General features: G+C 42.4%; 1 protein-coding gene across 9 annotated transcripts in view; it reads left to right on the top strand.

Moving 5' to 3' along the window:
• Positions 1–15,201, top strand: part of LNX1 (ligand of numb-protein X 1) — a 148,615-nt gene that overhangs the window by 81,069 nt on the left and 52,345 nt on the right. For 7 of the 9 annotated variants that reach the window (XM_057366805.1, XM_057366806.1, XM_057366803.1 and 4 more), the window contains one exon: positions 1,164–1,641. In XM_057366805.1, the coding sequence (XP_057222788.1) occupies positions 1,259–1,641 (383 nt within the window). In that variant the 5' untranslated portion in view covers positions 1,164–1,258. Of the gene's footprint in view, positions 1–1,163; positions 1,642–5,348; positions 5,587–15,201 lie in introns of those variants that run through there. The other 2 variants (XM_057366808.1, XM_057366809.1) reach the window with 2 other exon arrangements.

Genomic DNA, 15,201 nt, shown 5'->3' with positions numbered 1-15,201 from the left:
TAAGGGTTTATTTATATGAAAATATGCTCTGTCATAGTCTGATTTTTTTATTATTCTTTCCCTCATTTGCCCTCAGACATGGGTGTTTGAGGCTGACACATTGTCTCAGCAAATTAAGTCAAGCTGGAAGCAAGGGTACAGTGTTATGGCAAAGAAGCAAATAAGATTTACATTTTCAAGCAAGAGCASTAATTAGGCCATTGCATATTTTATATCTTCATGTTTATTTTCAAAGTGGTGTATCAAAATAAGCATAGAAGTAATGAGACATAAGTGCTCCAATGAACAGTTGGGGTTCATCAAGTAAAAACTACAAATTACTCTTTGGTTTTGCTGCCACCCGCAGAGTTTATGTCTTTAAAATACCAGCAGGCAGGTGTTCTGGCCAGAGCTAATTGGGTTTGTAGTAAGAGACATACAGGGTTTCTGTATTACAAATTATGAAGGGAATAGGCCTCTTTTTGACCAATACACTACTTAACATTGTGCTGTGGACTTTGCTTCAATATGTGAGGTGTTTGGTGCTTTGCAGAGCAAATGAAGTTTTGAACTTATGCTGGTGCAGATGGTTATAACTGCTTGACTTCAGGCAGGCAGGGGTCCAAGTCCATTGCTGCTGTCGTATGAGAATGGTCTACAGGATTCCAACTCTAAATTCTTACAACCCAAATTATCCTCCCTCTGGCTACTCATACAGTGTTTGTATGCTCATGTGTATTAGGTGAAGCTGCTGCTCWCCCTTGCTGTGCTGAGCACGCAGCTTGGCCAGCAACCTTTATTCTTACCTGTATTTCTGCACACAATCTTGCAGTGTTTGCCCATACACAGTGCTGCTTTTCTGGTAGAAGTAATGTGGCCACAAAATCAGCTGACTGGAACTTTGATTAAGGCTTTCAACCATTAAATGCCTGTAGTGTTTCTCCCTATCTTGATATCTTTTTTTGCAATGAGAATAACTGTATAAATTGAGCTGGACTTAAGAGAAAATAAGTCTCTGAAATTGTCTCTCTTTTTTTMCTGGCCCCTTCTTTGCTTTACCCTCCCATCCCAAAGACAAAATCCTTTCCTAATATCCACTGTAGTACTTCATATCCAGATACATACTGCAAGTATGGCAAAAAAACACAGCACAGAGCATAATCCTTCGACTTTCCTCYCCACAGATCTGATGGCACACAGGCCTTGCTACAGCTTTCACAAGTAGAAAACGGGTTGGGTATTCCCACCTGGCTCCTTTTGAATTGCATCAATTCTGATTATGAACCAGAAAGAAGAAATGGAGGATAGCTCCCCACCACTCTGTGTCATCTGCGGCCAAGCACATTTACCGGAAGAAAACCACTTGTACAGCTACACCGAAGAAGTAGATGATGATCTGATATGCCACATTTGCCTGCAACCTTTGCTTCAGCCATTAGACACGCTCTGTGGTCACACCTTCTGCACAGCCTGCCTTACGAACTTCCTTGTGGAAAAAGATTTCTGCCCCATGGACCGCAAGCTTGTGATTCTCCAGACGTGCAGGAAGTCCAGCATTCTAGTGAATAACCTTCTGGACAAGCTAATGGTTAGCTGCCCTTTCACAGAACACTGCTCAGAGGTYGTGCAACGGGGTCACCTCGAACAGCATTTCCAAACCCAGTAAGTTGTTGTCAATAGACAGTTCTTCACTCCTTTTTTTTAAGTAGAGGAAAAAATATCTTCAATTAATACTGATCGAAATAGACACTTTATGTAAAAAAAGAGTTGTTGATTTCACTTCCAATGAACACCTACAGTATCATTAATTTAGAGCTGAATTTAGTCCATTTAAAGTCCAAGAAGGATTATRTCTTACACTTCTTTTAGAATCAAATGCTTATAAGGTATTTCATGCTATCGTAGCAGTTCTGGGTGAATACCTTGTGGTTAGCTGCACAATGACATGTGTATGTAGTCCAAAGAGATCTGTGAGTTTTGGGAAGCTGAGCTATTATAAATATTTTAATAGCACATTAAGGGTTTTATAATTGCCCTTTCTTCAAACCTTTTTTGAATSACAAATGACCTATATGAGAAGTAGAGCAGAAAATATTCCAGTTTGGTATTGGTCTTTGGACTTGAGTGCTCCTTTCTTCCAGGTGACCACTTACCCAGCGCACTGTGGGGCTCACAGACAATATCTGAGAGCATCCTGGCTGGACTGCCCCTCCAGGCTTATCCCTCCTGGTAGCTAGGACACCCTCYATCCTACCTCAGGGAGAGACCTCTCCAGGGAAAAGTTTGGTTCCTCTTCAGGGAGAGAACTGAATGATTCTCTGTTTTGCAGGGTAAAAGCATATGCTGCTGCTTTTGTCTTGGATGTTCTGTGTTTTGTAAAAAAAAAAAGGCAGAAGGATAAAGAGATACATTCAGGGCTAACAGCAGACAAACACTCGGCATAGTCTGCATAATAGCACATCAGGTCAGAGGAGAGATGGGGCCTGAGATATGCTCTTTTCTGTGAGCTGTGTCTGATGCCCAGTGCAGTTACTACCCCTTGGAGCTTGCAGGTGTAAATTCTGTTGCTAGGTGTGTATATCTGCATGTGCAATGCAAAGAAAGCCTTGTGCAACCAGTGTAGGGCTCCAGATGGCTGCTGGGCACACATTCCTGCATAGACATGGCAGAACTGAGGGTCAGAGCATCACCRGTGAGCCAGAGAGTGGAGGTATGTTCACATGCTGCATGTTTCACAGCCTGGGAGCCCGAGACTGGAAATGGCTCTGCAGCCTGCCATTCAAACATGTCCCTATTTGCATTTCAGACCTCATTTCCTGAAGCATCTGGATTCTCACTAGGAATTTATTCACTTAAAGATATTCACTGAAGTTATGGTGTCCTAGCCAACCAAAAATGTGACCACTTTATATTACTAAAACAAAAAAAAACGTCATTAGCAATGGGTTTATTGATCCCTTGCAAAAGTCATGAGACCACTTTTCACATCCTGGAGGTTTGGTATTGGTGGATTTGGATGACCTTGTAACMCTGTTTCTGGGCCTGGCTTTCCCTGTGAGTGCTCATGTGGGTGCTCATGGTGTAAGRGACAGTGGCAGCAGGCCCCAGCCCAGGCCAGCAGTGCTCTGAGTTTCACTATGYGCTGCTAAGGGGATGAAATAGCAAAGTTACTCAATATTTTCTGTCTTAGGTCAGTACTTCTCTGACAGGCCTCAAATGCTAATTTCCATAATAATGCAGGTAAGGGGACTGTCAGTCTTCTCTGAGCTGCTGGCACTGAAATTATGTTTTCTATAGATTCCAACCACACAATCTTGAGCTCCTATTGCAAATGCTTTTTTTTTCCTCTGCTATACATACATCTGAATTTAGACCTTTCTGTTTGTCTTTTTTTTTACATGATGGTGTGGCCATTAAAATTAACAGGATACCCACTCCCAATTCACCCCAAACCCCCAATAAATAAGCAGATTGGAATATTGTTTTTCACATGGAAGCCACACAGCTAGCACAACTCCTGATTTCTAGTGTCAATTCTCCTACGTGGATATGTGCAAATCACCCCAGTGTCTTAGTTTCTCCTCCTTAAGTGATAGTAAAGGTACCCTTCACTGTGTGTCTTTCAGAATTGCTATAAACCATTATTTGGTCCTGTAAAAGCCTGGCAGGTTTTATTCTTGCATTTACTGTTGAATATCAGTGGCCTGGAACTTCCCCTCAGGATCTTCAAGGTCCTGTGCTTCTGGCTTGCTTCACCTGAAGCCAAGCAGGAATAGAAAGAATTGTCTCAGTAGCATGTTCCCACAATCTCTTGYTGTTCCCTCTTCCCTGTGTCAGGTTCCCTGCACCAGGTCCCAGCTTTGCGAACCCCAGGAGCAGAAAACTGGAGAGATGGAGCAGGGGTCTTTCTTCCCTGAGCCCTAAAGCCTCTAAGGTAGTGCAGCACAAAGCATTGCTACATAGGCTGAACATCTGAACATTTTTTTCTCAGCTACTCAGGACATGGATTTTCCTTCCTCAGAACAGCTGGGAGGGCTAATTTACCTTAAGGACAAAGGATAGAGACAGGAGAATAGAAACCACAGGGAACTTCTGCTGTTGGGCATTTCAGCTTTACAGGGGATAGATAGTGCAGATTGACTAGCATTCCCACATGGGAAGAGAAATAGGAGGGAACATTCTGAGTGATCCCTAAAGGTGGAGTTCCACATCCTTGTGCTTGCAGACACTGCACAGTACCTTTATTTTTTTTTTTTTTTTTTTGTAAGTGCAGCATTAACTATCACCTAAGGTATCTTATGCTTCTGCCTAATTTAATTCTCAGAAATGCAGAAACCTTTCTTGCCATTCCATCTCCAGTTAATGACAGAGAGAAGGACGTTCTCTGTCATGCCCAGGGACAGATTGAGCAGACAGGGCTGATGCTATTCTCTTTAACTCTGGTGAATCAATAGAGACGGGAGGAAATGTGTGACTTTGCTAATAAAACAAATATAATAATAATCATAAATATTTGGTGCCTGCAGTGAGAACAGTTCAGAGCCCATCTGAAATCTCAACAGAACATTACTGTGATCTCAGTGAATAAATTAAAGTAGACTCTGCTAGAGTCACCAGGATGGTCAGCAGTGCTCACATTTCTTAGATGATTCAGGTTCAGGCCAGTCCTGGCTCTCAGAGAGAAAACAAGAGTTTGCCCTGATCAGAGAGATGAGGTCACTGATGGGACAAGGTGAGCTTGCTGTTTTATGCTTTGTAATTGATGAGAGAACTTATCATTTTTTTTTAACACCGGTTACCATGGAGCAGCCCATTGAAAGCATCCTTATTTAAAATGTTTGCTCTTGCATGCTTCAAAAAAAAAACCAAAAAAAACAACAAAACCGAGAAGAGACATGTCCTTGGATTATTACATGATTTATGTTTGTACAAAAACATCTGACTGGATTTGGGGAATTCAGACTGAGATGCAAACAGCCAGCAGTTGGCTGTGATCTTTTGCAGTGTTTTACTTTAAAAAGGTGTGGTCTTCTGATATCGCCTGCTACAGAACTCCACGGGGGGCATTTTTTTCCCCCCTTGTCAGACAGCTACGCCCTTCTGTGATGCAGTTTAGCTCCTAACCCATCTGCTTGTGGGCAGTGATGTAAACATACCAGCTGCCTCTGAAGAACCACTCCGAATCCTGCAGGAGGCAGGTCTCTTCCCCGAGCATCGCTCTCCTCTGCAGCATAAGTCACTGTCTCGCCAACCACGCTGTGCTGTCCCTAAACCCTCACATCTACCCATCCGAGAGTCAGATCGAGTAATCCTCTTACAGGTCAATGATTTTTGCAGTGTAGCTTCGTTTAAGGGATTTAAGCTCGATTCATAATGTGCTACCATTGCATTGAAATGGAAAGGCTTGCTTAGAAGGGGCTTGGCTGGCACGAAAGCTTCTCGTTGTGTGTCCCACCAGCACAGAGAGACGGTGGGAAGGAGGAAACCTAGCAGCAGTGCCAGCACTGCACTGAAAATGAAGGCTCTCCTGTTACTGGTCCTACCTTGGCTAAGTCCTGCAAACTACATAGACAATGTGGGCAACCTGCACTTCTTGTACTCCGAGCTGTGAGTACGCACAGTCGCGCCGGCGTCGTGCTCTCTGTCTGTCTGTCTCACCCGAGTGGCGGGAAGGGGCTCACCATGAGCGTTTTGGGGGGTCTGTCTGCCTGTGTGTCTGTGCCTGTGCATACGTGCGAAGAAAATCCTGCAACGTCTTGCCAACAGCTTCACACCGTGCTGCTTCCCATCCAGAGGGCTAATAATAGCAGTACGTCCCCATTGCTTTCTGCTTTGGAAGCAGCTGAGACATACTGAGTGAAGCTGCTTTTTTCCTGATCAACTTGCTTTTCTGTGCTGATGTTTTAGRTGTTTGTTGGTTTGGGGGCTATTTTCCATTTCTGAATCTGTGTTTGTTCTTTATTTAACATAAATAGCCTTGCAGGGAGCTGGGTATAGGGGAGGGTGTCAGGATAGACACCCCCAGTAGAGCACTCTCTGTGTGTACATGCATAATGTTCTGTGTATAAAGCTGCATGCCTGTAGCAAAACACTGAGAAGCCTTTCACCAGAAATAATTCACTTGAGCCAGTAGAGAAATTTCCCGTATTTCTGTTTTTGCCCACAGCAGAATGTTATTTTCTCTGTAAAGCAAATTTAAGTGTAGCAATCCATTCATATATCTTCATGTCTTAAAAAAAAACCCACCTCAAACAACCTCACAGCTGATCTTTCSAGCCCATAAAACAAATATTCTGTGGTATTATTTGTAAATGTAACTACTTTAATTTGTGCTTGAATGCTATTGTACTAGTTAGTGGAGCTTTCACGACTAGAAATAGGTATTTGTTTCAGTATGTTTTCATTAATTATGTGTTATTTGTATTTTAACAAAATGTAAACTTTCAAGATCTTCATTGAGATAATGAATGAAATGTCTAATTTCTGCTCAAAAAAGAAAAATTACTGTATTATGCCTACAGTCAGAATGTTTTAGTAACAGTTGTGATTAGTACCAAAGAGACTAATTTTCAAATGATTTTGTCTCTACTGTCAGACAAAAATAGCAGTGTTTTGCAGAAACACAAAGTCCCCTTTTGAAATTCTTGTGTGATGTGCATGGCAACTATTAATAATTTAGTCACACTGCATACAACATCTCAGGATTTCTGTGTGTCATAGATGTTTTTAAACATTTAATAAATCCAGTGTTGAGGGTTGCAGTTATATCCTCATTTTAATTTACTGGCATTTTGTTTAAGAATGATAATTAAAAAAAAACCACAAACAACAAACAAACAAAAAACAGTTAAGCCAAGCAGGCTACAGGAGCAATCAAGCTCAAAACAGGGCAGATGAACACTTATAATGGAAACAATGGCATCTGGGACATCTAGTTTCCAGGAAAACAAACCAATGAGATTAATCAGAGCACAGGCACAGATGCAGCCTACTTGCTTTTCTTGGGGAATTCAGGTTCACTGACTCTCCCAGGATAAAGAACTAGGATGTACGGTAGCTATTCATCTCTTATTCATTTAGCCTTCTAACCCACAGAGATGTTAGTCGTGCTGGATGTCAGCGGTTGTCCTTAATGGAGTGGGTGTGGACTGGGGCTTGGACGTGCATCTTCAGTTGTCAGCAATGGGAGGTGCACGTCCCCTCTCCAGTGCCCAGCCCTGGATGCTRTCTGGGATCCTGCTGCCGGGAGCCAGTGCTCAGGATCTTCCACACCACACCATATCTGGCCAGGGCAGCAGGAAGTGGGATGTACTGGGGCTGACATGACCAAAAAGGGCACCAGACAGTTTGACCTCCTTTCAGGAATATCTCCTTCTCCTCCACATGTATGTAGTGCCTCTGGATGCTGCACAAGGTATTGACATATTTATCCGTGGGATGGATTCAAAATCCTTTCTAATAACAGCAGTTGAAAGAAAAAGATAAATACTCTTTTCAGTCCTGTTTAATCAGTTTATACAAATGTTATGATCTACAGGTTGCTACTTCAGTTGCTTGAGTACTTGGATGTTTTTAACGCAAAGTTTTGTGAGTCGAACAGCATAGCCACTGGTGTCCAGGSCAGCCTGACACCCAGGGGCACAGGTTAACTGCCACAGAACTTTTGTATCCCAAACAAGTAGCTTCGTAAATCTTTCCCCACAGCCATCTGAAGAGTCCCTGCWATGTGTAGTGTGTCTGATGGCTTACAGCATGGCTCAAAACTAGAACTTGTAGGCAGAAAGCATTTTTTTCATTATCACACTATCTTTGGTTGCTGGCCAGTACAAATCCCGGTCTTAGTCAGAACTCATTATTTCCTTGGCTGTCACCTACCAGAGATACCAGTTGAGGAGGAAGAGGGGGACGATGGGTTTGCTAGCAACAAGGAAGGAGCTGGAGGACTGTGGGGGATGCAGTTACCATCACTGGTGCTGGCACAAGAGGAAGGATAAGGGCACTGGGATTCACACTGCCCTCCCTCTTGCACAATCCCTTTCTTCCCTTCTACCCTGTTCAAAGGTTATGTTATTTGTATTGCATTGTTGAGGTTTGCTTTAGTTCCAGGGCATTTTTGTTCCTAAATGTGGAACGGGCAGCTTGGGGAATAGGGATTACAGTATAGCACAAAACCCATCTGGAGAGGCAGGCTCTGGAATCCAGCTAAGAAATAAAGAGATTTTAAGAGATTTGAAGAGGAGCAATAAAGTTGGGGAAAGGCTGTGCCAGACCTTTGCACTTCAGCTGGGTGCCACTCAAGTAGGAAAGAGAGATATCTAGGTGTGTTGTAGTGGCACTTTTTGGGATTTATGTTGTGTACCACTACTTTTAGTTTTCTATTAGCAGTCTGATAATTGTAGGTATTCCCAGGAAGTAAATACATGTCTCCTGATGTTGTCACCAGCAGTAAAACCATTCCCTGGCCATTGTTGTTCCTCTCTTAGAAAAGATCTTAACACAGATGTCATTCTTGTCCTTGCTCTTTGCCAAATCATGAAGAGCAGAGTGTGGTAMGCCAGAAACCCATGGAAACGCCTGACAGAAGAAAAAGAGAAAACAGTGAGGTCTACCTTGAGGAGTTTCTGGGAGATGGTAAGATGCAGCCACCCCAGCTCAATGTCTCTCACCATTGTAAGGGTCTACATGGGTGTTGAGGACACCCTACCCCAGGGTCCGTGTCGTCTCCTTTATGTCCCCGTAAAGAGACTTTGAAAGGCATCTATTCTCTTTCTTCCATGTTTAAGATATCTTCAGAAGGTAAATACTTGCACAAGCATTCTTTTGAGTTGGGGTATRTTATTCCTTCTAGTTAAAAACAAGGTTATGTGAATGGAGAGGCAGCCTGTGATTACTGTAGGAGTCTTTCTGAAGTGTAAGGACCTGGTGGCACTGCTCACACCATTGGTATCCCTCTCATTTCATAGGAGGACCTGTGCAGCAGGATACTTCTCAGTAGCAGGATTTTCTGCACCTCGAGATCAAAGAGTGACATGGAAATAAAATTGAGAGAAGGAGGCTGCRAGATTAGGCAGTGAATAATCTCACCTTGTCCCCCTAAGGACATCAATGATGTGAAAGCGTGGGGTGGTTTTCMGCCTAATCCCAGTTCAGCATGTGGCCAATGCTGACTGAGCGAGTGCCCRAGATGGGGTTGGGCATCGCGTGTGCTCAGCACGGGTCAAGCACTGGGGAGTCCTTGGCAGCCACTCTTGCTGGCACTGTTTCTCTCAAAGGATTAAAGAGCTCCTGGCCTTAGTCCCTGCTGGTAATGCATCAGCTAGATTTACCCCACTAATCTGAATCAAGCCATTGTTTTTTAAAATCTATTGTTTGTTAGAGGGAAATGCATAACCTATTTCCATGTGTGAAAAAAGTACTTCTTTTTTTCTTACCCCTCTTGAGTTTTACATGAAACAGTCAAAGGAATCTCACCAAATTAACTGGATCGAGTTTCCCCATATAACTTTTATACGATAACTACTCTCTTAAATTTCAAAACAGCACTTTGGGCTGGAATAACCAGTAAAATTTTGTTTCACTGTTCATTCAATTTAAAAAGAAGAGGTGCAAGTGCCAGCTGCCTTCTAGTGCCATTGAGCACATATTTTTTACAGTAAAAATAGTGAAGTGCACCCTCCCAGCCCCCTCACAGCACTGAGCTTAAGTGTGCAGCCAACTTCTTTAATTTCTGTTCAACTCAGTGGGGAAACTTGTGTCTGGCTTTAGGTCTGTCCTTGTGAAATTAGCCCCATAGAGGCTGGGGAGCACAGGGCATGCATTACTCATGACAAAATTGATAAGCCTGGAGCACCTTTTGGGCTCATGTGTTAGTCCTCTGCAAAAGCCACGTGTTGGCCTCCTTACTCTGTGCAAAGCTGTGTTCATGGAAATCTGTGTCAGAGCTAAACTGTGAGGTTAATTAAAGCTGAAAGTGCTGGAAAGCAAGGCTTGAATGGAAATATTCTTGAATAAAAATATAAAAGAAATGTTTAGGATATCTGCATTAAATAGCCAGGACAAAACACACTGAGATAAAATTCAGAAGATCTTTTCCAGGATCTTCTGGAAAAAGATGAAAAAAAAAAATGTTAAAACTGATGTCTCTCAGAAAGAACTGAGTTGAATTAAAGCAGAAAGGCATGAGTGTGTCAAGAGCTACCATTAGCTTTGTCCCTGTGCTACAGCTTCACAAAGGGGCCAGGAGTGAAACAGGAGCTGGTTTTCCTTCAGAATTCTGAGCTCTCTCCCAAAATCTCCAGCAAAGACCTACTGTGCCCCCTTCTCAGCCAAATCCTGCACTGTAGTTTGTCTGACCCCACTCCACCAGTCCTCTCACTTGCCCTTCTACTTCTGTCCTCTGCTTTATACTTCTTCTGGTCCTTACCTTTGTTTATTCCCCTCCTCTCTCATGCCTTGATCCTGCTTCTGTTGAGCAATTTTGTATTTCTGGCCTTTAGATTTGCACAGGTAAGTTTGAAATTTTAGTACCGATAAGGCCTGAAAGCCCCCAGGTAGAATCCCATGCAGGTGAGCTGCAAATATGCTGTGTGATTGTTAAAAGTACAGGAGTAGTTATAATCTAAGGCCTTACTTACCTTTGAAGTGCCCAAATTGAATTTTCTAAATATGTTGCATTGTATTCAAGAGTGTTTTATGTTAGCATAGGAGTGCAGCAGAATRTAGTATTTTAATTGACTGCAAATAYCTGGATTCAGTCACTACTTGACCAAAGATTATTTGCACYCTTAGGAGCAGAGTAGGGTCTAGGTCTCTCCCCCACCTTTTGCCACCCTCTCCCTATCTCTCCTCTTTGCCCACCAGCACATCCCTCYGGGCTTCTCAGCATAGGTTAGAGGGGGCTGAGTTTTTGGGGTATGAATAAGTGTTACTGGTTAGCATTTTTTCCCCAGCACTGTGATTCAAGGTGCAGAAATAAATTTGTGTGGGACAGCTCTAAAAAGCAAAACCCCCATGAGACCATTAAGAATTTGTTGGTTCTGCCTGAGAATTTTGTGTGTAAGGAAAGTTGGCATTTCAGTTATAGATTGAGAAAGGTTCATTTCCYTCTATGCATGGAAAAACTCACCTTAACTCCACTCATAGCTACCTACACATACTTGAGATCGGAATAAGACCTTTTATTCTTCTGGATTGTTTTCTCAAGGTTTCTCACACCTTTGGAAAGRGCTGACATTGGCTGGTGTCAATCTCAACAAACACATTTTGTTGCCAAAAGTAAAACCTGAGCCAGCCAAAACAAAGTAAAACCCTGCCAAGATGAAAAGGCRATGCAACAATTATGGTTGGCAGAAAGGTTTCTTTTCATGAATGACTTATGTCTCAGTTGTGTTTGATTTTTCTGTAAGCTGCTCAGAAGAAGAGTGTTTACATGCCTGACCCATGTAACAGGAGCACAGAGGGGTCAAACCTATCCCACTTGGAGGCTCCTTCACAACTGGTAATCCACTTTGGAATAGGGACCAAAGAGAGCAAAGCACTGCAGATCTGGTGGAGTAGAAGGAAGGAACGAGGTGGTRGGAGTTGCAGGAGGTGGGCAATTGCTCACAAGCAGCAAACTCCCGTTTCTTGTCTGACATTAAGTCACACAAGCCGTATGCTGCAAGTTTGGCCGACCTCTGCAACTCTCTGACAATTAACCTAGTTTAACACTAGCACTGGCAGCATGACAAGGATATTTTTCCTTGAGCTATTTCTCTGACAAATCTGCCAGAACTGGGTTGTCCTGCAACGTGAGGATAAGCACTGCTCTTGCAGAGCTCTTATGCCTGTCATAGCTTAAATCCTGCTCTGAATACTGGTACTGAGATCAACTGCAACACAGCTTTTTATACTGTAGGGAAGCAGACTAGTAGGTCTGAGGGTCTTCTTGGATATTTTTAAAACTTCTGACCTTTTGGGGGGAATTTGCCTTCAAGGACCCCAGTCCACAGAGTAGCCAACAGCATTTCATGACCTTCTCCATGATAAGAGCTATTGTTCAGGAACTGGGACTGATTTTCTGCATCTTGGCGTGTGATAGCATGACCAACTGCCTCCCTGAGCCATGCAGTAACTGGGTGCACAAGGATGGCAACAGCACAGGACACAAAACCAGAGAGTTTATAGCAACATCACTGGCAATGCTGGACTGATAACAGCCTCTGTGTAGCATAAATGTTACTGCTTGGRGCTTCCTGTATCAAAAGGAGGGCCAGGGCTGGTGTCTCTGTATTGAACTGGTACCTCAGTGGAGGTACCTGTTAGCCAATGACATGTCACATATAATTACTAAATCCCCACTACCACCAACAAATTTCTGGCTTGGATTTGAACTCTATTTTGGGATTAAGAATGTGAACTTTTTTTGTARCATAGAAAGCTGAATGCACCCCTTGGCCTCAGCCAAGTTGCAGCTGGTGAAGACTGCATTTCACCARTGAATCCCTGARCTTTCGCTAGAACATGCTTTATCCRTTCAATTAATTTATTAATTGACAACAGATTCTGAATACYGAGCAAGGCAAGTTCAGCAGCAGCCCAGTGAAAYGGCTGGAGATTTCAACAGATGCTGTGCAACTTTTGCACTAAGAAAAAGTTCTCTAAAGCATCCATAACCTTTACATATTATACAATATAACCTCCCCATATGAAAGAAATAGGCTGACTGTAACAGTGGGCAAGTCAAGTCATATTTTCAGGAAGTTTCTTTCTCATTTTGCTTGTATTTCTGCTGGCAGCATCCTCAAATGTTATTGATAAAGTTTTGCTCTCCTCAGCAGTKCAAGCAGACAACAAGATTTGTAACAATGACACATCACATTGATRGTATCTGCTCTCATTCTCCCTTTTTATCAAGACACTGAGCTGAGTATAGAGGATACCTGGGTGAGGAATTAGAAATCACCATTGACTCCTCTGTTTTAATGGAGTTGTCTTGCTCCATAACATTGCTGTAACCCATAGCATGAATTAGGATAAGACATTTGCTGTTGCTGGTGCCATCTTAATTTTTATTTGTGCTTGTACTATCTCACTGCATACTATTTACCTGAATAATGTAAACTAAGTTAATAAAATGCCSTTAGAGCTGTAAATTTCAGCTACATAATTCAATCATTAGTGTATTACTTTATAATTTGTTTTTCTCTCCTCAGCTCTCTTGAAATCATGTTGGTAGGAAGCAAGTGTTTTAGATCAGCAAGTTTTCATTTCATGTGCATGTATTGGGAAGCTTACACCTCTCTATATTACGCATTGCAGTCCCATCATTCACTAGACAGGGTGTAATATATTTTTAATGTAGAATTTCAATAATTTAGCAAAGTCTTAAATAGAAGACAGGAGAAATCTGGCATGCTGCAAGGACTGTATTCTCCTTTCTCCTCTGCAGAACTTAGTGAATGGATAAGACTAGTAGACTCATGGCCCAGGGTTTTTTGTGTTTTATTACAAAGAGACAGTACTAATTTTGAAAGTATAATTCAGGTATTTTCTTTTCCCTTCCCATATGAGACAAGCATTATTGTTACATGGGTTTTTTTAAACATCTAGTTAGTGCTGGTGTTATTCCCTTGGTTTTAACTTTCCTTCCCATGTTAAAGGAGTAGTGGGATGGTTTCACAGAAACATCCACAGAGGCCTCTTTACTTGCAGTTTCTATAATTCAACAGTAYGAAAGATCAGAAAACATCCCTTGTGGAGCAGGCTTTTATAGYGAGGAGATGGGCATGATTAACCAATCTTCCCTGTGATCCATGGGAGACCGCTGGAAGCAGAGTATACTGTGCTGTTGATATTGTATGAGGATGTGTAGGTTGATATGGATGAGCAAGGCTGTTTCGCTCAATATGTATGAACTTCTCCTGCCAAGAGGCTAAATTACAGTCAGAAATAAGTGCTCTGTATGAAAAGCACATGTTGCAACTCAGCCCTTTGCCAGGCAGGTTTTGCAGTGGGAGCAGGAATCCCAGGAGCTGGTTGTGGCTTGCCCTTGTCAGCTCCTAAAGGATCATCCCCTCTGGTTCTGATTTAAACAATTAGCACATCTCTCCTTCAAGCATTACTACCTGGTTTGTATTTATAGCAGGAAGATGGCACTGCTGAAGAAAGGATGAATACGATTCTTTTCCAAATGAAGTGTGTATATACTGGTGTTTCTTTTTTGTTCTTGGCACTGCTGTGCCTGTGGTTGTCRTTGGGATCCGTTGAGGGGATGAGCAGAGTTGAAAGTGCCAGTTGCTGCTACTTTGCTCCAACCCAGACTGTGATGGAAATATTAATACTAATAATATTAGTAAATTAGTAAATTAGTTAGATACGCTGAGAAGATTCTGCTGTGGATGCCCAGTGGTTGCCTACTGCAACCCATGCCATCCTTGTGCCTCCCTGCTGCAGCCTGGACCCTGACATAAGATTGGCAGAATCTTGTGCATCCTACCCAACCCCCAGTGTTTGGCACATGCTGTGTTCTCAATATCTGCTTTCCACCTACATTGTGCTGCCATGGGTCAGGGATATGGCCAAAAAAATGTACTTTCCTTGGTGCCATGTCTGTAAATTTTCTCAGTGTCCATTTTTAAATGTCATTTAAATTTTGCATATCTTGATGAATTTTAGTGGATTGAATGTGTGCAGTTTCTAGCAAACGTGCTGCTTTCAGTTTCTTCCCTCAGAGGAGATTAAAGTCAAGTACATTTTTGTTTTATTCTTCCAAGGCATGATTGTAATGAAGTTGGACAGTAATGGTTGCTGCATTTCACTTTTTTTCCGCTCTTTCCCCAGTGGCCTAAGTATCTGTAAGTTTGAAGGCACTTACACTTAYGGTCTTTGAGTTCAAAATAAATCAGAAGAGAACAGACCAAAACAGGACACAGCATCTAATAAGATACATTGTATACATATAAACTTGCACTTAATATGTTGAGCTGACAAAGAAAACAAATTCAGTTCTGCAGATCTGCCTTTTTCATAATCTAGGCTTGAATAATAGTGAAGTGACCCAAGTGAACAAAAGAAATTCATGAGAGGAGGCCAAGACGGATTAATCCTCTTTTGGAGCTGATGAACTGTAATCCATACCAGATATTTTACTAAAACATTTGCTCCTGTTCCACTTACCTCACAATGTCCTCTCCTCTCCTCTCCTCTCCTCTCCTCTCCTCTCCTCTCCTCTCCTCTCCTCTC

This window comes from Malurus melanocephalus, unplaced genomic scaffold (assembly GCF_030028575.1).
Source record: "Malurus melanocephalus ecotype Western Australia unplaced genomic scaffold, MMel_1.1 scaffold_71, whole genome shotgun sequence".
NCBI lineage: Eukaryota > Metazoa > Chordata > Aves > Passeriformes > Maluridae > Malurus > Malurus melanocephalus.
Note: the sequence above shows the minus strand (reverse complement) of the source record. Positions and strands in the feature narration are given on the sequence as shown.